Here is a 22,118-nt window from a genome sequence, read left to right as displayed (position 1 = left end):
GGCTTCTATGAAGGTACCTAATACTGAATATGATGAGCACAAAGGAAGAATAGCAATTGGACGGCTGCATGCAGGAGAACTTCAGCGTGGCATGGAGGTCAAGGTATAGATCTGCTCTGCTTGTGCATGTTTTGGCATAATAATGTGAACATGAACATTCCGGTTAGAAAGTTATATAAAACGTGGTAGTATCACAGGCAGGCTCAACCAAAGGAGAGATTGAAATTCCTGCTGAGTGAAAATAACCATTTACAGTGAGGTGTTATATGGTTCTTTACTATATATATATGTTGGATAAAGTATTACTGAGTCGATGCCACAATGCTGGTAAATTTCATTTCCAATATAATAAAATGTATATCATTTTTTATGAGTACCTGAATTTTGCCTTCTCTATTTGAGATCAATGTTTTTAAGGCGGTAAAGCGAGGCGAGGCGACCAACTACCGCCTTACGCTAAAGCGAGTAAGGCGTAAGGCGAGGCGATGCCTTATGGCCATCCAACAGTAGTATAGACTAGAGAACTAGAAGCATGTCATACCTTGGTGTTGTCCTCTCCTGTGTAGCCCGCAACCACAAGTGTGCATCCAACAATACACTGCAATGGAGAGACAATTCAGGTTAGTACCTAGGTATTTCATAAGGAATATGGCACCAGCAAAAAAAGAAATTAGTTGAGGGACAGGTAAAGATTAACGAGTAGATAAGCACACTGCCACAAATAAAACCATTACACAAGTAGTTCAACAATAGTCCACTAAACTAGATAACTGGAGTGCTCAGTGAGCACATTCCACAATACTACAATACTAGTGCATAAATAGTCTGGTACAAATACTCTCACAACTCTCAAGCATCATTAAGTCAATAGAAGTCATCCTCCATCACAAAAGGATCTGAATTGCCACCACCACCAGCAGCTTGATCACTTTCGTCAGCAACAATAGGTGCAATTTCACCATAGTCATCAACTTCCACATCATCAACCAGATATGCTTCATCAGAGTTATCATCTTCCATGTCTTCATCCTCCTGTGGTTCATAAGTCCTCCTAATTGGGGCAGTAGCTGCTGCAGATCGCCTACGAGTATAAGTTCTATCAATATTAGTTGCATCGCCACGGGCTGCCCTAGGGAAATTACGACCATGATACATTTGGGATGCACCAACAGCCTCATCAACTTGATCCCATGTAATTTCAAGTCCACGACCATTATGGACTGGTTCCGCATCCACATCAACTCATTCATTGTTCCAATCAAAGTCTTCCAAACACAAAGGATCAAAGCGGCCTGCTCCTTTCTCATGTCGCTTTTGAAACCTCACTGCCATCTTTCGGTTGTACTGAACATAGACCAAATCATTAAGCCTTTTATGCTCTAACCTGTTTCTTTTCTTAGTATGAATCTGCAATGGTAAAAATGCAAACAAAAGAAATATTTAGCAAGCATTAATAGATAGTAGATTTTATTTATTCCTTGAACTAGGATAATTGAGTACTTATGTAATTGACAGATTACTTACTGACTCAAATGTGCTCCAACAACGCTCACAACCTGAAGCCGAAGCACAAAGCCCAACAACATGTTTTGCAAATCTTTGAAGCTCTATGGCTTTGCCACCATACGAACGCCACCATTCAACTAGATCAAGTGACCAAATAAACATTTTCTTGTTAGAAATTAGGAAAAACTAAAAAATCAGATTGTACAGTCAGTGAATAACTTACTAGGAGACTTGGTTTTGAAGTTGTTGATTGCAATTTTATTGCTGAAGCTACCCCTTAAGTCCTCATATTCCAAAGCTTGGTCATCAATCTTGTTTTGAAGATCTTGGTCAGGCACCATTTTTGAAAGAACCTCAGTAAATGCAAACCTTAGCTTACCAGCCATAACATCATCTGTTTTTAGGTCAAAATACTTGTTTGGGTTCAAATATAGTGCTGCCCCATATAATGGTTGATCCATTTGATCTTCCCAACTCTTGTTAATGATTGCCAAGATACGCTTAAGCAAGTCTGCCTTTCCCCTAGTAGGGAAATTTTCTTTAATCTTTTTCTTTGCATATTCCATACAAAACTAAACCTCTGACATTGCTGGCCTCTCATCCCCATCAACTATCCTCAACAAAATAATAAGGGGCTGTGATGCTCTTAGGCAGTCCTCAACTGAGTTCCAAAATTCGGTTGAAAGGATGGTGTCATGCACTTTCTTTCCTGCTTCTGTTCTTGCCAATTTGGACTTAGTCCAGTCATCACTTACAAATAGGAATTTCAGAGCATCCTTATGAGTGTGTAGGCTACGCAAAGTGAGGAAAGCAGTAGCAAAACGAGTTACTCCTGGTCTAACAAGATCTCTACCTCCTGTCTTCTCCCTCATTGCATCAAGAAGCCTCCCATGCCTATAAATAAAGGTAGTAACTTGTCTTGCACGTGCAATAGGCTTGCTAAACTCCTTCATTTTGCCAATGTCCTCTAGCATGAGGTCCAAACAGTGTGCTGCACAAGGGGTCCAGAACAGTGTTGGAATTCTTTCCATAAGAAGCTTGCAAGCTGCCTTATAATTAGCACCGTTGTTAGTGACCACTTGAACAACCTTGTCTCTTCCAATGAGATCAATTCTCTGCTGTAGTAAATCTGCCAACATTGGAGCATCATGTACTTCACTGGATGCATCAACAGACTCCAAGAAGAAAGTCCCCTCTGGACTATTGACTAGGAAATTAATGAGGTGACGGCCCCACCTATCTGTCCACCCATCTGACATTAGTGTACAGCCATATTGCTTCCAAGCAGCCTCATGCTTCTCCTTTATTTTGTTGACCTGTTCCACAGCCTTTCCAAGCAACGGCATCCTCGCCTCATGGTAGCTAGGAGGTCTATATCCAGGTCCATACTACCCAATGGCCTCACACATAATCTCAAGGCTCCTTGAGTTGATAGCATTGAGTGGTATTCTACACTCATAGAAGAAATTGGCCACATGCATATTGACTTCATCTCTTTCTTCCTTGGTCCTGATCCTTCCCTCCACACTGCTTTGTGCAGGTCCACTCTTAGAATGCCTTTCCTCAACCACTTCTTTGGGTTTTTTCTGAAGCATGGTAATCACTGACTTCTTCTCTTTCTCTTTTGGTCTAGGTGGTAGATTTGAAAATTTGAGAGCAGATTGCTTCCTTTTGGATGCTGTCCCTGAACTTGGATGTTGCACAGTTGTACCAGATGACTGAGAGGTAGCATTAGCATTGTTTTGAACCTCCACCACTTGAACACCATCATCATCATCATCTAGGTTTAGCGCTCTCCTTCTTCCCTGAACTAGTGCTGCTTCCATTTCAACAGCAATTGCTGTTGTTGTCTTCTCACATTTGAGAGCATCTCCATATCCACCTACAAGATGCTCCTTCAATCTCATGATTCTAGACTTTACTTGAGTTCCACAGAGGATACACTCAACCAAATCTCTGTTGCCAATTTCTAGCCAGAAGCCATACTTCCACCCAGGATCACCAGACCTGGCCTTCCTTTTTGGATCTATCCTTGGATCATATTCAGCAGTACCTAAGCCTACACTTTGTGGACTTACAGTGTCTTGTGTTGCCATTTAGATGGACTCCTATGAAACACGACAAGCAAAGTAATTATTAATTAACACTGAGCACTGAGCATTAGTTCACTAAACACTAAATAATTGACAACTAGACATGTTGGTATATAAAAAACAAATTGCCGTCTAGATTCTAGACACAAAGTAAAAGTGAGCAAAGCATCGAGCAAAACAAATATAAAGCATGCTGCTGTCCGGTCCGGCTCAAAAGAAGAGGCCACAAGCAAGTAGAAAAATACGAGCAGAGGAATCAATCAGTACCTGCTGAGCAGAGGAGGTGGCTCAACAGAAGACTTCAGGAGTCGGCTCGGCGGACCAGAGGAGGCAGAGGACCAGAGCAGCGGCGGACCAGAGGAGGTGGCTCGGCGGAGGACTAGAGGAGGCTGCTCGGCAGACGAGCAGAGGACCAGAGCACCTGCTGCGGCCCCACGGGAGGCTGGTCCTCATGGCTCGGCGGCAGCGACTTCTCCTAGCGACACGAGAGAACGCGTCCGCGCGGGCGAGCAGTAGCAGACCAGAGGAGGCGGCTCGGTAGACGGGCAGAGGACCAGAGCACCTGCCGTAGCCCTATGGGACGCTGGTCCTCGTAGCTCAACGCCAGTGACTTCTCCCGGCGGCGCGGGAGAACGCGTCTGCGCAGGCGAGGTGTGGCTTTCGGTTCTTCCCCTGCTCTCCCACTCGCTGGTAGGTCCGCTTCTCCCGCGCGCTCCTCTCTCCGCGCTCTATTTCTCCCGCGCACCCATTCTTTTCCCCGCCCTTTCTTCCGCCATTTCCCACCACCCAGAAATGGACCCCTGTATGGCGCCCGCCACGCACGATTAGGCGTGAATCGGACGCCAAATAGATGACTTTCGGACGCCATGGTAGTAAGGCGGACGCCATACCAATCTGAGGCGAGTCGTCCGCCAAGTCGTCCCGCCTGTAGCGCCTTACCGATTAGGCGACGCCAAAGCGATGCCAAAGCGATGCCTTAAAAACATTGTTTGAGATTGGCGCCTTATGATTCATCTCAAATTTCTTGAGGAAGTCTGTGAGTAAAACGAATCATATATAAGATAAAAGGAACTGCTGGGATTAATTGAGGCCTGAGCAGCCTCCACATCTCTTTATCTTACATTTTAGAAGCTCATTTGGTGCATTCTATTTCGAATTTTATCCTTATAATCCCAACATGCATGTGAGCAAATGTTATGATACAGTCAGAAATTATTGTGTTCTATGTGAACGAACTGATAGCTTGGTGGTCCACTGTTGTGCAACGAACCGGTTGTGAGTTTGGCTCCCAGACTTGCATGTGGGTGCGCAAATATGTGTGGTGGGTGGTGGTTAGATGTGCCCAATAGTGGTGCTCCTCGGTCGAGTTTGTGACCGGATGCTGCACTAAAAAATGCCCCTCGCTGTATGCAGCCTTCGGGGCCCTTTGCTGGCCCAAAGTGATTATGGTTTCTACCTCTCAAACAATGCTGTTGGGGCAGTCTTCCCTTGGGGTTAAGTTTTTTTTATATTTTTGTGTTTTATAAATGAAAGTATTGTGATATATTGGGTCTTCAGATTCAGTTTCTCGTTATATGTATTTCATCTATTGAAGGATCTGAGTCTAGCTCAATCCATGGAAGGTGTGGCTTAACCCTGCACCACCTAGGTTTGGGTCCTCTTCGACTCAAATTCGGTTACATATTTCTTCTTATATACAGTGCCACATGGTTCCTCCTTGTTGGTCAAGTTTTTATTTCATCTATTGGTTCCAAAGTCTATTAAGTCTTCAGAAAGATAAGGTATACATCCCGAGTCTACCTGTCTGCTTTCCTGAAGTTTTTTTCCAAATGTGTTTTTCTGAATATTTTGGTATTAGTATTGCTAATTGCATGGCTCCTGTTCGATAGAGTTAGTACAGGTGCTTCTTCTGCATACATTACAGAAGAAGAAAGAGCTAATACAGATGCTAAAGAATGCTTGGTCATCTATAAGTTGTCACATTTCACTCAGAAAAATATACCTTCTGAATGTTATGGGTGCAGTTTATGAAGAGTCTGTTATATGCAGTTTTGATCCCTGTTTGCATTTTTTCTGTCTGAGCGTCTTTGCAAGGTTCTGGAGTATATAAATGAAGTGCATTCCTTATGTGGAGTCCTTGGAATCAATTTTGGAAGTATTGTACATGAAGTTCATCCCAGTTTACATCAGAATGGTATTGAGCAGTCAAGAAATATCAGTAATAGCACACTAGAGCGCCTTGCTACTAAAATTTCTTCACCTGTTATCATATCATTGCAGTAGAGTTTCTATTGATTAAGATATTTTTCAGGTTTGTACACCAGACGCTGCTTGTAGGGTTAGTAAAGTAGGTGAGCTTTTTGTTTATCAGAACTTTAGCCGCATCCCCATTGAATCTGTTAGTGCTAGTGACATTTGTGCTGTATGTGGAATGGATGGTATCATGGTAGGTGTCTGTGCATTCATATTCATAATTCAATCTTCCAGTTCATATTTATACTTATAACATGATTCTATATGCTTTGAACTATCCAGATTGGGGAAACTATAGCTGATAAAGTTACAGGAACACCATTGCCCACTATCAAAGTGGAGGAGCCAACAGTCAGAATGTCTTTGTCCATCAATACATCACCTTTTTGTTGGACGGGAGGTATGTCTATCCTCCATGGTAACAAAAAATATGTTATATCACTTCCTAACATGCTCTTCTATGTCAAAGAGTTGGGAAATCCATAAAATATACCCTCATTACTCCATATGATCTCTTGTACTTTGTATTCGTTGTTCTAGATTCGTGCAGTCAACCTTCTAGAAGCCATAATTACAGATAAAAGGTTTTCTCAGTTTTCACGTTAAAATGGAATTTTGTACGCTTGCCATAAAAGTACTTTGGCATTGTTATCCTTCAATAGTTTTTGTTAACTACAATAAGGAAACTAATAATCGAAAGTTGTTATTGTTAAGCTAAATTTCTTCTATGTCTTAATGAATTGTGTAAATGATTGCCCTCCATGATAGTGTCCTTACATCACTTGTGAAATACTATACCATGTTAAATATAATGCAACAGTTTGGTTTATTCTCTTTCTAGAATACTGACAAATTTGTTTCTTCTCGTTCCCTTTATTATAGGGGAAATACGTTACTAGCCGAAATCTCCGTGACAGGTTGTATTGCGAGCTCAAAAGGAATTTGGCTATGAAAGTAGAAGATGGGGAAACTGCTACACTCTGCACCTCACAATATTGATAGAGAATATGTAAGAACTTAAATTTGGTAGTTTCATTAATTCAGTGACTTTTGGTTGTCTTAAGAACAATGCGAGCTTTGCAGGCGGAGAGAAGGATATGAATTTATGATTGGACCTCCAAAGGTCATAAACAAGACAGTGGATGGAAAACTACTAGAGCCTTATGAGGTAGGTCTATACAGTCTCTTCTCTTTGGAAAGAGAAAATTATTTCTTACTTTATTAGGGATGTCTTGGATATAACTTGCAATGTACAACTATGTTTTTTGTTGGCAGTGCCTCAGAATTGCACGGAAACTACTTGATACAAGTGATGAAGCTATTTTAAAATCTTATGGTTTGGTCAGGTGCATGTCGTTTTCTGCAGGGACTCATGGCCATCACATCACCTCAACTCGCTCCTATATACGCAGAGCATATTACATCTTATTATATTATTTTTACTATTTTAGTTTAGGTGTAGATTCGATTTACATTTGGTGTAAATTATTTGTTCATAACTGAAAATGGCCAGAATTACTTCGAATAGTTATCATTTTTTTGCCTTGCCTTATTTTCTATGTGTTTAATTTTGGTTGAATCCGTATGCCTACTATGTAATCTTGCTTTGATGGTCTGCTAATGTGCCTTTCATAGAACCTATCTGTCAAAACTGTCAATTCTACAAAAGACTCCAACTCTGTTCTCGTGACTTGTTTGATTATGAACCTTTCATCCATCGTCTTTGCAAAGTAAACATTGCTTTTTCCACCCTACGCATTCCATCTCTTGCAGCGACTTAGAGAACATATGTAATCAATATCTTTGGGACAACATTTCTTTCTAAGCGCAGCAAAATGCTTTTCAAAATAGCAGATCACAGAGAACTTTGTTTTATCTGGAGAAATCGGTGAGTCGTCATCAAAGGAAAACTTAAAATGAGTTCCTTTCGAATGCAAATGGTCTTGTTGAGAGGGTGAGGACGCCTCAAGTCCATGGCTGTTGATCTCAGTAGTATTTGGCAGATGAGAAAAATTCAAACTAGAATTCAGTCTGTGTGTTACTTGTTGTACATATTCTTCTGATGTCATGGCATATGATATAATACTGGTGGACTCATCATCATATACTGCCACGGCAACATCTTCATATCCAATTTGGGGGTAATAGTAACCATGCCCCATCATCGATCATATTTGAAGCAGATGAGATATATGTGGGTGTGCGTGCAAGAACAACATTTAATTTCTCTATCACCCTAGGAGACCTTTGAGAACAGGCCCTTTGTATATTTGGCATTGGGTCCTTCAGGATGCTTGTCATACCCCCAAACTACTCAGCAGATTTGAATGACGGTACACGCAAAGAAGCTGGAGCTAATCCAGTTCGTTCTCTGCCGCAACCCCAGTGTAGAATTAAACGAGTGAATTCTAACAGGGGTTACTATATTGTCGTAGTTTGGACTGTCCAAATTAAAGGATACATTGTCATCAGTTTTGGTGAAAGCTTGTGGAAGATCATGCTGCAAATCACAAGACCCAGTCCATGCCAAATCAATATTATTAGAAAAAATCGATGCAAGTGAGGGTAACCACTCAACAGGTTCCAAACCATCAGTAGATTCAGATATAGGCCACTTTTTTCCTCCATTGAATTTGTTGTAGACTTTGTCAAGATCCTCTGCATCATCCACAGGATGACCCTCTAAACAAATCTCTAAATTTGAATCAGCAACACTATATTCATTATCATTCAAATGGCCCTCTCTGGATAACAAAGATTTCCTTGGACTTCCTAAAGATTTCCCAATCTCAGTATCCCTAGAAAGCAAATCAGCTTTCCATGCCTTCAGTCTGGTGTATAAGAGAACATCAAGGTTGTCTGGATTGGTTTTTGAAACATGGCCATGTGTTTTAAGAACTGAGTCTACATGACATAGCCTCCGATCCCAAAAGTAGGCATCAAGAAGATGACCACGCCTCAAGCAGTTGAGCTCCACAATATCAATTGATGTCTGCATGGGGTGATTACTTTCACTCATGACTGGTAAAAGCAATATCTGCAAGAAAAGGGGCAATAAATCAACATAAAATCGCTCTAACTGTAGCGCTGGTGAGTGGCCACTGGCGGTGCGTGTGGCTTTAATTTGCATGCGGTCTTAGGTCAAACATACAACTTGAAAATGAAAGCCTACACTATGTTAGTGGGAGGTCTTGAATTTGACAAAAGGCGGCTTTAATTTGTTACCTCCTTTGCGATTCATTTCCAATCATAGCTGGTCTCCTTGCATCTAAATGGTTGCTTTTCTTGTAACCCGTTTGTTTTTTTCCTCGAGAACCCTAAGTAAGTCTAATGCGGTCTAAGTGTAAATTGACATAACAAACACAACGGATAAAGCAAAATGCACGTCCAAAACGCCCTTATATGAGTACAACATATAGGCACTCCCTCTCCCATTCTCGACACATCGTTTGGCTCCTACGACCCGACGATTCTTAACATCTACGGATGAAATACAATGGAAAGATTACACCACTAGAGGATGGCGATGAAAAGCACTACTAACTATGGGTACATGTCCCCTAGGACAACTCATCTACTTCGTCGGACCAAACGGCTTCATTCCTGGCCTCGGTTGGTTCTTCTTCTGCACTGGCTAAGGATCTGTCTCCTCTCGTGGTGGTGGCTGAGTGAGGGGAAGCAAGGACTCTACTTCTGATACCTTTGAGGGTGGAGGTGCTGGTGGTACTGCAACACCGGTTCTCCTTTTTCTGGTGGGTGGATAGGGATTCCCTCCAAGACCAAGGGTTCCTGCTTTTCTGTGTCAAGCGTCCTATGCTTGGCCCTTGTGACCAGATAAGCATCCTCCAACTGCTGGGTGTGCCGATCTTCAGCCTCCTTCAGGGCTTCCGCCATGGCAGTCTCACGACTTTCTATGGCTGCCACATTGGCGTGCGCCTCAGCAAGTTGCACTTTGAGCATCCTAGAGAAGATCTCGGCTTCCTCGACTCAGCGGAGGCACTTCCTCAGCTCCGAGGCCTGTCGGTCATACTGCTCATCTAGAGCAATCAAATACGTGGCTAGATGTACCACAGTTGGGCTGTCTTCTTGTGCGTCCCGCCCTTGCAAAGCCTCCATGCGAGCCCTCCATACCCATCAATTCTTTTCCAAAGGTGGAAAGAACTTCATGGGGGTACGAGCAATTGGCTCTTCATAGATCTGGCAAAGATGCCGCAAGGCTTTGTGGGCCACAACTTGGTAGGTGTCGACGAAGTGAAACCCGGTTGCGGTCACATTCTAGGCTTCAGTGATATGGAGGAACTCCTCGCTCTTCCCAGTGTAGATGGTGACCTCACATCGCTCAGTACCATGTTTCTCATACTCATGACCCTCATACTCGGGGCGATCCTTGACTCTAAGTTTTTGCAAGGTGGCATACAGGATTTTGGGAAACCCTCAGTGTTCAGGCAATAGCTGCAAACCCAGGCTCTTGCCATCCTTGGTGGATGATGGTTACAAGGAAGGATCGAGCCAGAAGCTTGCTTGGGAGAAAGGCTAGGTGAGCTGAGACTCACCGCGTGGTGGTACCAAGTGGCTAGGCTAGGCCTTTTGTAATGGAGGAGCGGTCATTGGGCCTGGCGCAGTCCACCATTTAGTCTGGCGCAGAGAACAATAAAAGGAAACCGGTAGGATTTTTACGTGCACGAGACGAGCAGTGTCTGAGGCCATTCCCTAAGCTATCCAGAAATTCACTCAGTAAATTTAAAAGTGCTTGACATCTTCACCTACGCAGGGTGGGTCGAAAGCAGGTGGACACATTTAATGCCTCCCCTCCATGCTACCATCAGATAAAAACAAGTCAGGCAGGTGGACACATTTAATGCCTCTCCTCCTTACCATCAGATAAAAACAATTCATCGACCATGCAGGAACATTTGTACTTACACATGCATCTATGCATCTAAGACACGGCTTGGTTTGTGTGCACGTTGCTCCCGAGGTGGTCGGTGGTTGGGGTTGATCGCCAACAGGGAGAGAACGATGTGCCAAAAAGCTGAGAACGGTTTCCCTATATGTTGGCAACAGTGCAAGGATGTATAGGACCTACATTCATGCATATCCTGTTTGTGCATTATAGTGCCGCGTTGCTGGCAGATACGCCATCCATAGGTGTCACGCGTGTTGTATTGTGCATGACCTACTCATTCCTGTTCCAGAGTTAGGTCTACACTGTGGCTTCATCCTCCGTGTTCGCCCGTGGTTCACGCCTGTAGTGACCCACGTCTCCTCGTACCCCTTTTCTGTGCTCTTGTCGGACCCTTGCCCTGCAGTCGTACTACTCAGTAATGGCACCGCACGTCGCTCGCCTCGAACGCATGGAATTTGGTCGATTCATTCGTAGTGATCCCGCGCAGGAACCCTAGTGAACCGCGTCAGGACCACAGTCCGCTCCGCCTTTATAAGCAGAGCCTGGCTTAGCCATTGCTACCACCACTCGGTGCACTTTAGCTCGCTTAGCTTTTCCTTTGAGCTAGCTTTTCGCTTAGCCTTCCTCACAACCACAGCCAGAAATGGTAGGAGCCTGGGTTAGTAGTTACTACCTAAACGTTGAGGGTTTTCCCAGAATCCTGCATGCCACTCTGCAAAAGCTCAGAGTCAAAGATCATCCCGAGTATGAGGGCCGTGAGTATGAGGAGCAAGGCACCGAGCGGTGTGAGGTTACCGTCTACATCAGGAAGAGTGAGGAGTTCCCTGACCTCACTAGAGCCTGGAGTGTGACCGCAACCGGGTTTAGCTTTATCGACACCTACCAGGTTGTGGCCCGTAAAGGCTTGCGGTATCTCTGCCAGATCTATGAGGAGCCCATTGCTGGTACCCCCATGCGGTTCTTTCCACCTTTGGACAAGAATCGAAGGACATGGAGGGCTCACATGGAGGCTTTGTAAGGGCGGGATGCACAAGAGGATAGTCCTACCATGGTGTATTTGACCGCATACCTTCTTGCCCTGGATGAGCAGTATGATCAGCAAGCCTTGGAAGTAAGGATCTGCCTCCAGCAGGCGGAGGAAGTTGAGATCTTCACCCAAATCCTCCAGGCGCAGCTCGTCGAGGCGCATGCCAATGCTGCAGCTACTGAGAGCCGGTAGACTACCATGTCCGAAGCTCTGAAGGAGGCTAAAGATCGGCATGTCCATCAGCTACGGGAGGCCTATTTTATCACCAGGGCCAAGCAGAGGACGTTGTCTGCTGAAAGGCAGGATGCCCCAATCTTGGAAGGGATCCCTGTCTACCCGCCTAAAAGGAGGACCGGTGTTGCAGTGCCGCTAGCACCTCCACCTTCGAAGGTGTCATAAGTAGAGCCCTTGATTCCTCTCTCTCAGCCATCGCCAAGAGAAGATGCAGATCCATAGCCAAGGCGGTTGAAGAATCCGCCAAGCCCGGGAATGAAGATGCGTAGTTCCAAGTAGATTAGTTGCCTTGAGATGCTGTACCCGTAGTAGTAGTGCTGTTTTTCGCTATCTTCCGGTAATGTACTCTTGCCGTTGTTTTCGTCTGTACTGTTGAGACCGTCCGTCGTAGGGAAGGTGAATGCTGTGTCATGAATGGGAGACTAAATGCCTATATGATGTACCCGTACAAGACCGTTGGAATATGCATTTGGTTTATTTCCCTGTGTCTATTGCATCCACCTCCTTAATTCCCGTTAAACGTGCTTAGAGTTTTCAAGGGCGATGGTAGGTGGGTTACAAGAGAAGTTGCCATTCAGATATCAGCAAACCAATTGTGATTGGATAATATAGGACGCTGTATCAATTAATTGTGGATGTCCTAGTAGAACACTTGAATCTCTTTAAATCAAATCTGTCGCTGGATTTGAATTCATTGACCCTTATTATGAAGGGAACCCTTGTTGTTTGAATCTTCCCTTGCAATACTCCCCTCATTCTGTGGTCTATGACCCCACCGCCTTCCAACCATGAAGTTGGTAGTAGTTGCCTGGTTAATAGCTTATGGTGTTATGATGAAACCGAGGGCTCCCTGTGGAACAGCTGCCACATGGTGACGCTACTCGCCACGCGCTGGTATCGAGGTTGTTGACCAAGTACCTTTACCAAGTTACACCGCCATACCACTTTCGATACAAATATTCAGGTGTTTGAATGAGAAATCCACAATGGGTTGATGAAATAGTATTCTCTCAAAGTAAATAAGAGGAGGTGGTTTCGGAGGAAGCATGTATGTTGCGATCTCACTTCATACAAAGTTTGGCACATATTATGGACAAGGAAGGGAAGGAAAGAAGAACACCTGGGAAAAGTTAGCCTTGGGTAGTAGGGAATGCTTAGAAAAGCCTGAGTGGATGTCAAGTCCTAGGCACTGTGCCCAGCTCAACCACGCTACGCACGCCGGGTCGCTGTCACCGCGTGCCCCGCGGACATCGTCGGTGTCGAGCCCATTAGCACCTTGTCCTCGCATGGCCTCGACATTGTGTCGCAGTCGCTGTCCTCGTGCACTGTACGCTTCTCCTTTTCCCGGTCTCCAGTCCGCTCTTGATCCTCGCCCTCGTCCCCGTACCAGACCCCCCCTCCCTTCTTTCTTCTTTTGGGGACATGACCACCCGCACGCCTTCCTCGTCGAGCGAATCCTCTCTCCTCTCCTTTATTACCCCCCTCCACTCGCTTGAGCAGGGAGCGCGCCATGGCCGGCTGTATCTCCACAGCGTGAACTGGATGCGTATCCCATCCATGCCGTCTCCACTTCCAATGCGTTGCGACCCATCTTCGTTCGCCACTATAAGATGCGCTTGGTCCTTGCTCTTCTTCTTCATCCCCATCCTTCTCGAATCCAAAGCAGAGCTACGAGATCCGGTCCTCATTTCATCTTACTGAGGTGATGGTGTAATATAAGAATAAGGGATCTGGTTTTTGAAGAAGTTCAAGTCTACCGTTGGTTAGTTTGGTCTTAGGGTTCATGATGTTTGACTTCTCAGTCTCCTGTTTCTGGATCTGTTGGTCATACGCCTTGTTTTGGATAATCATTATCTTGTTGTTTCTCCATTGCCCTTGTCTATCCCGACTTCTAGAGTAAGCCTTGGTTGTGCTAGGTTGCTCTTAACCATGTAGCTTTAAATCCCAGTGTAATTTAGTGTTCGACACCGTGTAATCTTTTGTGTAATTCTAGATTTATGAAATATGTTGTAGTTTCTCCTAAGGGGAGTGGATCCTAATTCACTCTTTTATAAACCCTCACGTTAGGAGAAGTACTTGTGTTGTAGTTTTTGCTATTTCCACCTATAATGTAATCCTAGCCAATGTTGTGCTTTAAATCTAAGTGTGTTAGTTGCTTGAGCCCAACTCCATCAAATACTTCTTTCCACTAACATGTCATTGATTTGCTAGCCTAGAATAGGCACCATGTAATGACAACTAACCCCTATCTTCATTTATAGTATTGAGACCAATCTTCCATACCAACCCGATGAGAAAACATATTAGACATATGAACCATATTTCTCAAGATTTTTCCTATACCAAGCACATCACCCGCAGCGAAGCGCGGGTAGCAGTGGCTAGTGAATCTGAAAGTGAGACAGTTGCACAACGGGCCGGCCCAAGAGTCTAAAACACAATGGGCCGAAAGGACAGTCCGGTCACCGATCGGAAGGTCTACCCAAAAGAACAAGCGCCCGCTCGTCAACTTCTTCGGCCCACCTCTCCGACCGGAGCACTCGCTTTGGGCATCAGCCGCCTCCGGGCGGTCTCTCCGATCGAAAAGGCCTGGCCCAAAACGCTGCTTCCTACTCCGACCCCGCAACTCCGGCCGGGGACCCCGTAGGAAGCCTGCTTACTGCTCTTCTCCGACTGGCGCAGCCAGGGCTGACTGGGGCCATCCGACCGGGGACGCCCACTCGAAAGGGACCAGGGGCAAACGGAGAAGGCAGTGCACAAAGTCAAACCATGATACCGGGACCATACCCTATACGCCTACGGGAACAGTGCGCCTCAACCGTCCTAACACAAACAGTATTGTAGGCGCCGATATTTGTGTCTAGTATTGTAGGCGACATTGGGCTACCATACGGCAACAAGCCCCCCACATGCCTCTGGGCATCGATAGTGGGTGCCAGGATTCACCATACCTAGTACACGTGGTAGGGCTCCTCACATACCAATAGTATTTTGCAGGTATCGACATCCACCCTTGCTGAAGAAGCCAACGCAACCTTCCATGTGCACCTAACATTCTACAGTGACATCAACAGTATTGTGGGCGCCTACCGTCATTGCTACCCTCGTCGGCGTAGGCAACAAGGCTTAGTAACATCCGTACTCTCTCCCTCTCACATGTAAAGCCATCCCCTTCTTCTATAAAAGGGAATGCGCTCCCTCCAACAAAGGAGGTCGGCTTCTTCAAGTTGAGATTCACTAGATCGATAGCTCACAACCCTTCAAGCACACGCTTAAACACCTAGCTCATAGCGGAGTTCCGGTCACCCTCGGCCCTTTCGGTCGAACCCGACCAGGCCTCTCGTACACACCACATTTCTCCTTCTCGTTTGTAACCCCACTACAGACTTCGAGCACCTGGGCTCAGGAATAAAGTCACCGACCGACCCAAACTGGACGTAGGGCATGTTGCCTGAACTAGTATAAATCCTGTGTCATTGAGTGCTAGGTCACCTCCGATCACAACGTACAGCAAAACTACAAATATTCACTAGTTGGTCACTTTTTGTACCGACAGGTACCAAGCGGGGCACCACCTAGCTGAGACATGCCGATCTCGTCCTACGGCCAATCGCCCCACTGGTGGTGCTGTCTGCGGAAGCCCGGGGGGTCATCGTTGTTGTCATCATCGTCCTCGTTTGCAGGGTCCTTCCCAGCGCTATGATGTGGTGGTGTACATACTGTGAAAGTGGCACCTGTCACCGGCTGAGAAGAGCCGGCTGGTGTCCTCAAAGAGCCAGAAGACGTGCCACCCGACCGCGCCGGGACTGCCGGTTCCACCCAAGGAGTGTCCATGCAGCTTAGCTTCTGAGCTAGCTTCCTGCAGCTCCGCTTCACCTTCTGCATAAATAGACGTTAAAGTTAGTGCATTTTCCAAACACATATACACTAAAGAAACATTTTCGGAACAGACAAGTTTATGTTTACCTCCACAAAATCCTCGAGAACGCCTGGCCCCTGTCCTCTAGACTCGTGAAGCCAAAACGCTGCTTCATTGGACATCATTGACAATTGTGTCGCCTGGGTACAGAAACACGGTTAGACAGTTTTAGTACACATACTTAATATCAAATGGATAACAAATTGTACCATTCGAGTATCTTACCGTGTATCTTTGAAGCGGGGCTCTCTATAGTTGTGTGTCATCCCTAGTGGCAACGTCATACACATCTTCAATCACATCTTCCTCTGAGTCCTCGTCAATCACCTCCTTAGTGTACGGGGGCTTGATATGTGTCCTCGTAGACCTGTGAAGCCACCGCAGGTACTCATCGAAGGTGTGCTGGTCGTGTGGGGGACCCGCATGGACCGGCTATCATTCCCTACTCTACCACAAGTGGATGTACGCGTTGTGTGTCACGCGCCAATCCTTGGTCTTGTACCTCTTCCTGCGGTCATACCTGCAACAAAACGATGTTAGTTGTACCATACCTCTGAATTGTGGCTTTGTTATTAATCGATAATGCACCCGTGCAATTCTTGGTTGGTGGAGTAAAGTGGTGGTGGGTAGCCTGTCATTCTTCCAAACTGCCTGCAAACCCTGATGGGTAAGTGAATCTCGACCACGTGGAAGAAAATAAGAGGGACGTTGCAGCGATACTCGTCTGACTCATCCCTAGTGATAGGACTGAGATAGGACTGAGATAGTACTCGAGCTCCGGAGCATCCCAAGGACACCAATGCACCTAAACATTTCGTAATTGAGTTAGGTTGTGATATAGTGTACATCGAACAAGACACATGTATGATAGTAAAGAGAGCGTAACCTGGTGCTGTGTCAGGGCGTCGAGACCGTCCGTGTACTCCCTGTACTTGTGCCTCGCATTCCCTCTAACTAACTCAGCTTCCGTCCAGATATACAGAGCTGTAGGGAGTGTATCCTGCCCGTTCCAATGCTGCATTGAACACGATAATGAATTAGCCATTAATAATTTAATCATATGTAACTGCCTCGAAGAATATAGTGAACCGAAGTACTTATCGGTAAACCAGTATTAAGGGGCCTCCCAACGGGCTATCGTTCCCAACACCAAACCTAGAGTAGGTAGGAGCAACCCCAAGGTTCGCATACCCTGAGGTGCGACGGCAGACAACACATAGCTATCGATACGTCCATGCCAGGACTGCGTTGCCCCAGCTGTATGCCGCTATGTTCTCTCACGGCTAGCGTAGTATATCAAGAAAGATCCAGCTGATGGTGTTGCTCGAGGCGTCTGGGAAGAGGAAAGCACCAATGAAGTGCCAGAGCCACACTCTAGCGAACCTGTCGATCTGAGCCTCATCAGCCTATGAGTCCAAGTAATCAAAGCGCTCTGTGATCCAGGATGACGAAACACCAGAACTTTTCTTGAAATTCACCAAAGAAAATGAGACTCGATGGCTGCAGGAAAGCAACGCAAGTATTAAATAGGCTTGAATTGCTCACTTTTTTTCTTGGAAACCTCGTCGTCTGGTGGAAGAAAGCCAGTGAACTGAGCCGCCAGCTCCCTCCAGTGATCGTTGTCAACTATACCTATCACTGGAAGTCCCTCCAACCGAAGGCCAAAGATAGCCTTCACGTCCAGCATGGTCAAGGTCATCTCGCCGTAAGGTAGGTGGAACGTGTGGGTCTCAGGCCTCCACCTGTTATAAGAATAGAACGACTGTTAGTTGCCTCAAATTTGTTATAAGAATGTTTACGTACAAAGAAGACACTCGCACCTGTCTACAGCTGCAGTAAGTAGTGCTGGGTCAAGGGGCGGAAGACCGTAGTTGACAACACGGACAAGCTCGAGAAAGCCGGCACGCCATATGTACGGCGTGTAACGCTCGTCCCACTGGTGCACCCTGGTGTGCGTGCGGAGCCTCAAAGGAGGCAAGATCACCTCTGTGTTGGTGTCACTCAAGATGTGTGCTTGGTGCTGGTCGTCGTATTCCACCTCAAGAAGGGGATAAAACAGGTGCTGCGTGGGAGAGGCCATCCTGTTACAAATTGATAAACAAAGGGTTAGAGTATTCAAATTAACAATATTCAAATTAATATTACGTAGCATTGCAAAATTTGAACTACTTGTTATGCAATACGAACACAATATAAAAGCACATGTATATATTCAAAGTAAGATTAACAGACATATGAAACAACTTTACTAGAAAAATAAGCAACTTCTATGTAAGGACCTGTTGTCCACCGGTGTTTCTTATTAAATTATTACAATAGCTTGTCTGCATCTACTAGAGCAGCTCATTATAATTTCAACCTAGGGATGAGTAGCCCAGCATAAGATGAATTGATTGAAAACTATCATGTGTGTCATACTTAGTCCTATACTCTATGCTAATATGTCTAAAAATACAAGCTGTCTACTTTTTTCGCACAATGCTATGATGGACTCATAGCAGTACGATATCGACGATGTTGTGCATGATTTTGGAGGTTATAGTGCTTTCAATATATGCTTGAGTAAAATGATCATTTGGATTAATATTTCCATGTAAGAAAACAAACATATAACAATTTAAATCATAAAAACTCAACCAACCAAATTTGTCGCTATATATATGTATGTCTAGTGCACAAAAAACACATAAATAGATTTATATTTCATGTGTCTTTTAATTAGACATTTGTTTTCGCTATAATTAATAATACATTGTAAGAAAATTAACAATTAAAGTATATAAATAATAATACAATGTAAGATAAATTAACGGCTAAAGTATATTTTAAAAGAATCTCTCAATCTAATGGCTAACGATTAATATAAAGGGGTAGTGAAGGTACGAGGGTTTTGATTATGAAGAAATAGGCACCAAATTTTACCTCAGCGAGGATTGAACTACAGTGCGGGCGTCCGTGTCGCGCCGGCGTGCGTGGCGCAGCGGGCAGCGTGCAGGCATGGCGGCGGCGGCGCTGCAGGCAAGAGGGAGGGCGGGCGGCTCACGGGCAGGCGGGAGGGAGGGCGGCTCGCGGGCGTTATTTATCTGGTCCTGCCGCGCCAATATCGGTGGCGCGGCAGACCCTGCCACGTCACTGGTCAACAACCCCGGTCGTCGCCACGTCATCCTCCCGCCGCGCCACCATGCATGATGCGGCACAAGCGTTTCGCCGCGCCATGGCAATAGGCGCGGCTAAAAGTGTTAGTTTTGAAAAATAAAAACAAACAATGTTAGATTTAAAATTAGTTTACAAAAAGTGTTAAAAATAAATAAAAAAAATCTCCATTGCAACCATTGAGCGGCGCCTGTAAGCATATGCTAATTATTGTGCTGGAGACGCATTGGTTGCTAACAAGTTACTGCAACGCTACACATTGTTGAAAGAAAATGTGTAAAAACATCAATGGCAAACGGCTAATTGCTCAATGAATATCTCGCAGACCATGACTATTTACATTTGTTTTGGCGGCGAGACAAAGCGTAGACAAACATAATAGAAACACCTTAGTTCTGGTGTACTAGTAGTTCTTAACCTCGACAATCATGTGATCAGCTAGCTCCACACCGCTGCAAATAATAACGACTTTACATAGTTGATTTCTCAATCCATTATTTACTCGCACAAACAAAGTTCTCATCAAACCCCTTGTTCCTTGGGTCTAATCTCAATGCCCAGGACAACAAGGCCACTCTTAATGACTGACGTCTCCATAAGGCTGAAGGAAACCTCACCATCGTCGCCTTCCCCGCTGCAGAACTCGCCCACCTCCACCTCCATCCAGCCATCACCTCTCACTCGAGGGAAGAGTGTGTCTTCAGGAAGGTCACCGCGCAACGACGGCCATGTATCCGCGCGGTCGTGGCCAACGTCGAGGCAGACGCGGCGTGTCGACCTGCTGCTTCCTCCGAGGCTGACGGACGCCTCCTTGCATGTGTAATAAAGCCCGAGGCGCCTCTGAGCTAGACTGAACACGATGTAAGCGCTATATGTTGTGTGCCGGGAGAGCATCTTGCTGTCAATCTCGCCGCGTATTTCCAGCCACCAGACATGCCGGAGTTCAGCAGCTTCCGAGATTCTGTTACAGATTATTAGCAACAACATCTTTGTTGGCTAAAGCCGTGGATGCAAACAAGTGATTCTTCTATGGAATGGCATAAGCCAAGCTTCTTCAACTACCTTAATTTGTATCAACCAAAGCAATTATCCAAAAAGTATTGGCTGGAAGAAAAGCGTGGACAGTGCAGTTCAGCAACACAAACTTAGCAGAACTACAGAAGTACATGGCCATGCCCCATGCTCTCTCTCCATGCAAATTTGAAAAAAAAAGGCAAGCACTTAACACTGAAGGGAGCACTAGCGAACTAAAAGCCTACTGACAGCGCGTTTCAGAATTTCAGAAATGGAAAGCTGACATACTACATGTGATTTGTGAGCGACTGACAGTGCGTTTCAGAATTTCAGAAATGGAAAGCGACATACATGTGATTTGTGAGAGAGATATATAGCATGCAAACCTGTAGAGGTTGATGGGGATCCAGCGCCAGTACTGCGGCGTATCGCCCCAAGCAATGCCCAGCTTCCTGGCGGACAGCATGTAGCACCTGGCGCCGGTCGCCCTGTCCAACCACATGCTCTGCAACGGCACCATAACAACCGATCAATCAAGTCCACCGACCGAACACCTTACAGAGCTACAGTACTTATTAAGACGTAAACAGGAGCGGAGTCCGATTGGCGATTACCGTGAGGCGGTCGGCGAGGAGGACGGGGCTGCCGGGGTCGGAGAGTCGCATGAAGAGCTGCTTCTTGGTGGGCAGCGGATCGGCGGGGTGCTCCCCGTCGGCGAGCGGGGGCAGGTGGCGCGGCAGGAGGCTGGACCAGACGGCGTCGGCGTCGGCCGCGGCGCGAAAGGCCGGCGAGACCGCAGCGGCGCGGCAGGCGTCCCGCGGCCCGGTCCGCGCGAGCGTCGCCGACAGGAGGTCATCCGGCAGGCGCGCGATCTCGCAGCGGGCGGGCGCCGTCGGCGTCGACTCCATCGATTCCCCCGCGCCCTCTTCCGCTGTCGGTCGATTCGATGCGATTGGGGAGCGAGCGATGTGGGGATCAACACAAGGCGGGGGGACAGTCTCGACGTTGACAGACGCTTCGGGCGAATGTCCAATCAGCAGGCCAGATTCGAATCGGAGGGGATCCACGCGTGCTCGCCAATGGATCGCCCGAGCGGATTTCCGCTGCACACGCGTCGAGCGCTTGGCGCTAGAAGCGTCGGCTCGGCCTGCTGCGATGTATTACACGTCGAAGCAGCGTTTTTCTTTTTAAGTTGTGCTCTAGCGTTTACTAGGGGCATGTTTAGATTGCAAAAAATTACAACCCGATGAATAGTAGCGCTTTCATCTTATTTGGTAAATATTGTCCAATCATGGACCAACTAAGCTCAAAAGATTCATCTCGTGATTTCCAACTAAACTGTGCAATTAGTTATTTTTTTTACCTACATTTAATGCTCCATGCAAGCGGCTAAAAATTGATGTGATGGAGAGAGAGTGAAAAAATTTGGAATTTGGAGGTGATCTAAACAAGGCCTAGGGCAGCCGCAGCTGACTCATAAGCTTGTTCTAATTATTTTTTTTATATTTTAATAGAAGAGAGAGAAAAACTAATATTTGATAAAAACTAGGCTCATACACGTATTACAAGGTCACGTTAGAGGATCATGCGGGTCTAATAGTCAGCTAAAAGCCAGCATTATTAGAGAGGTTGGCTCGGAGCCGGTAACTGATTTATACCATTGTAGGTTCCCTAAGAGCTAGTTGCTTGAGTTAACAACTTTTTTAGTTGCATTAGTTGAGTGGTTAGTTGGTGTCCGGTTTGAGTGTTTCGACCAAGTTGGAGCAACTAGTGGTGTGAAGTTTTTAGTTGTTCGGTCATTGTACCAAAGTTGTGCAGATAAGTAGGGCACTCTCCTCAGTTGTGTGGTATTTTGTCCGACTTCCATTTAAAAAACTGACCTAGCACTATCTTTTTTTTCTTTCTTTGCCTAAAAAAAATTGCGGCAAAACTATTACCGTCCTTTACAAAAAATTTGTGCCATTCTGATAAGGCCATAAGGGTTTCAGCCCACACAGCCGTTTGCAGATCAAA

At 45.7% G+C, this 22,118-nt stretch overlaps 3 protein-coding genes across 6 annotated transcripts; all 3 read right to left on the bottom strand.

The window, feature by feature from the left end:
• Window positions 1-864: 864 nt before the first annotated feature.
• On the bottom strand, window positions 865-2,852 carry LOC136470721 (uncharacterized). Its single transcript, XM_066468467.1, has 3 exons — window positions 2,085-2,852; window positions 1,322-1,407; window positions 865-1,081 (listed from the first exon to the last, which is right to left on the bottom strand). Exons 1-3 carry the CDS (start codon window positions 2,850-2,852, stop codon window positions 865-867), a joined length of 1,071 nt encoding a protein of 356 aa, XP_066324564.1.
• A 12,494-nt stretch (window positions 2,853-15,346) lies between these two features.
• On the bottom strand, window positions 15,347-18,957 carry LOC136475170 (protein MAIN-LIKE 1-like). 4 transcript variants are annotated; one of them, XM_066472726.1, is made up of 9 exons: window positions 18,861-18,957; window positions 17,759-18,019; window positions 17,484-17,680; window positions 16,825-16,953; window positions 16,709-16,743; window positions 16,527-16,589; window positions 16,164-16,458; window positions 15,986-16,078; window positions 15,347-15,898 (listed from the first exon to the last, which is right to left on the bottom strand). In XM_066472726.1, exons 1-4 carry the CDS (start codon window positions 18,935-18,937, stop codon window positions 16,898-16,900), a joined length of 591 nt encoding a protein of 196 aa, XP_066328823.1. In that variant the 5' UTR covers window positions 18,938-18,957; the 3' UTR covers window positions 15,347-15,898; window positions 15,986-16,078; window positions 16,164-16,458; window positions 16,527-16,589; window positions 16,709-16,743; window positions 16,825-16,897. The 4 variants fall into 4 exon arrangements, with proteins under 4 accessions (XP_066328823.1, XP_066328822.1, XP_066328821.1 ...); XM_066472725.1 differs by having other exon boundaries at window positions 16,527-16,743; XM_066472724.1 differs by having other exon boundaries at window positions 16,164-16,743.
• Window positions 18,958-19,337: 380 nt separating this feature from the next.
• On the bottom strand, window positions 19,338-21,205 carry LOC136478329 (F-box protein PP2-B10-like). The gene is made up of 3 exons (XM_066476735.1): window positions 20,720-21,205; window positions 20,492-20,610; window positions 19,338-20,052 (listed from the first exon to the last, which is right to left on the bottom strand). The coding sequence occupies exons 1-3, from the start codon at window positions 21,011-21,013 to the stop codon at window positions 19,614-19,616; spliced, it is 852 nt and encodes a 283-aa protein (XP_066332832.1). The 5' UTR covers window positions 21,014-21,205; the 3' UTR covers window positions 19,338-19,613.
• Between the last annotated feature and the right edge of the window lie 913 nt (window positions 21,206-22,118).

This window comes from Miscanthus floridulus, chromosome 8 (assembly GCF_019320115.1).
Source record: "Miscanthus floridulus cultivar M001 chromosome 8, ASM1932011v1, whole genome shotgun sequence".
NCBI classification, from domain to species: Eukaryota; Viridiplantae; Streptophyta; class Magnoliopsida; order Poales; family Poaceae; genus Miscanthus; species Miscanthus floridulus.
The sequence above is the reverse complement of the archived record's forward strand: the minus strand, read 5'-3'. Positions and strand labels throughout refer to the sequence as shown.

Excerpts from the sequence above, each read along its gene's own strand:
- LOC136475170 (XM_066472724.1), bottom strand. The coding sequence starts at position 18,937 with ATGCCTGCACGCTGCCCGCTGCGCCACGCACGCCGGCGCGACACGGAC. Across the intron at positions 17,681-17,758 it reads CTTACTGCAGCTGTAGACAG|GTGGAGGCCTGAGACCCACA; the intron begins GTGCGAGTGTCT and ends TTCTTATAACAG. Across the intron at positions 16,954-17,483 it reads CGAGGTTTCCAAGAAAAAAA|CATTGGAACGGGCAGGATAC; the intron begins GTGAGCAATTCA and ends TGTTCAATGCAG.
- LOC136478329 (XM_066476735.1), bottom strand. The coding sequence starts at position 21,013 with ATGGAGTCGACGCCGACGGCGCCCGCCCGCTGCGAGATCGCGCGCCTG. Across the intron at positions 20,611-20,719 it reads TCCTCGCCGACCGCCTCACG|AGCATGTGGTTGGACAGGGC; the intron begins GTAATCGCCAAT and ends GTGCCGTTGCAG. Across the intron at positions 20,053-20,491 it reads ATCCCCATCAACCTCTACAG|AATCTCGGAAGCTGCTGAAC; the intron begins GTTTGCATGCTA and ends AATCTGTAACAG.
- LOC136470721 (XM_066468467.1), bottom strand. The coding sequence starts at position 2,852 with ATGCCGTTGCTTGGAAAGGCTGTGGAACAGGTCAACAAAATAAAGGAG. Across the intron at positions 1,408-2,084 it reads AGAGGCCAGCAATGTCAGAG|ATTCATACTAAGAAAAGAAA; the intron begins GTTTAGTTTTGT and ends TTACCATTGCAG. Across the intron at positions 1,082-1,321 it reads AACCGAAAGATGGCAGTGAG|GCGATCTGCAGCAGCTACTG; the intron begins GTTTCAAAAGCG and ends TTATACTCGTAG.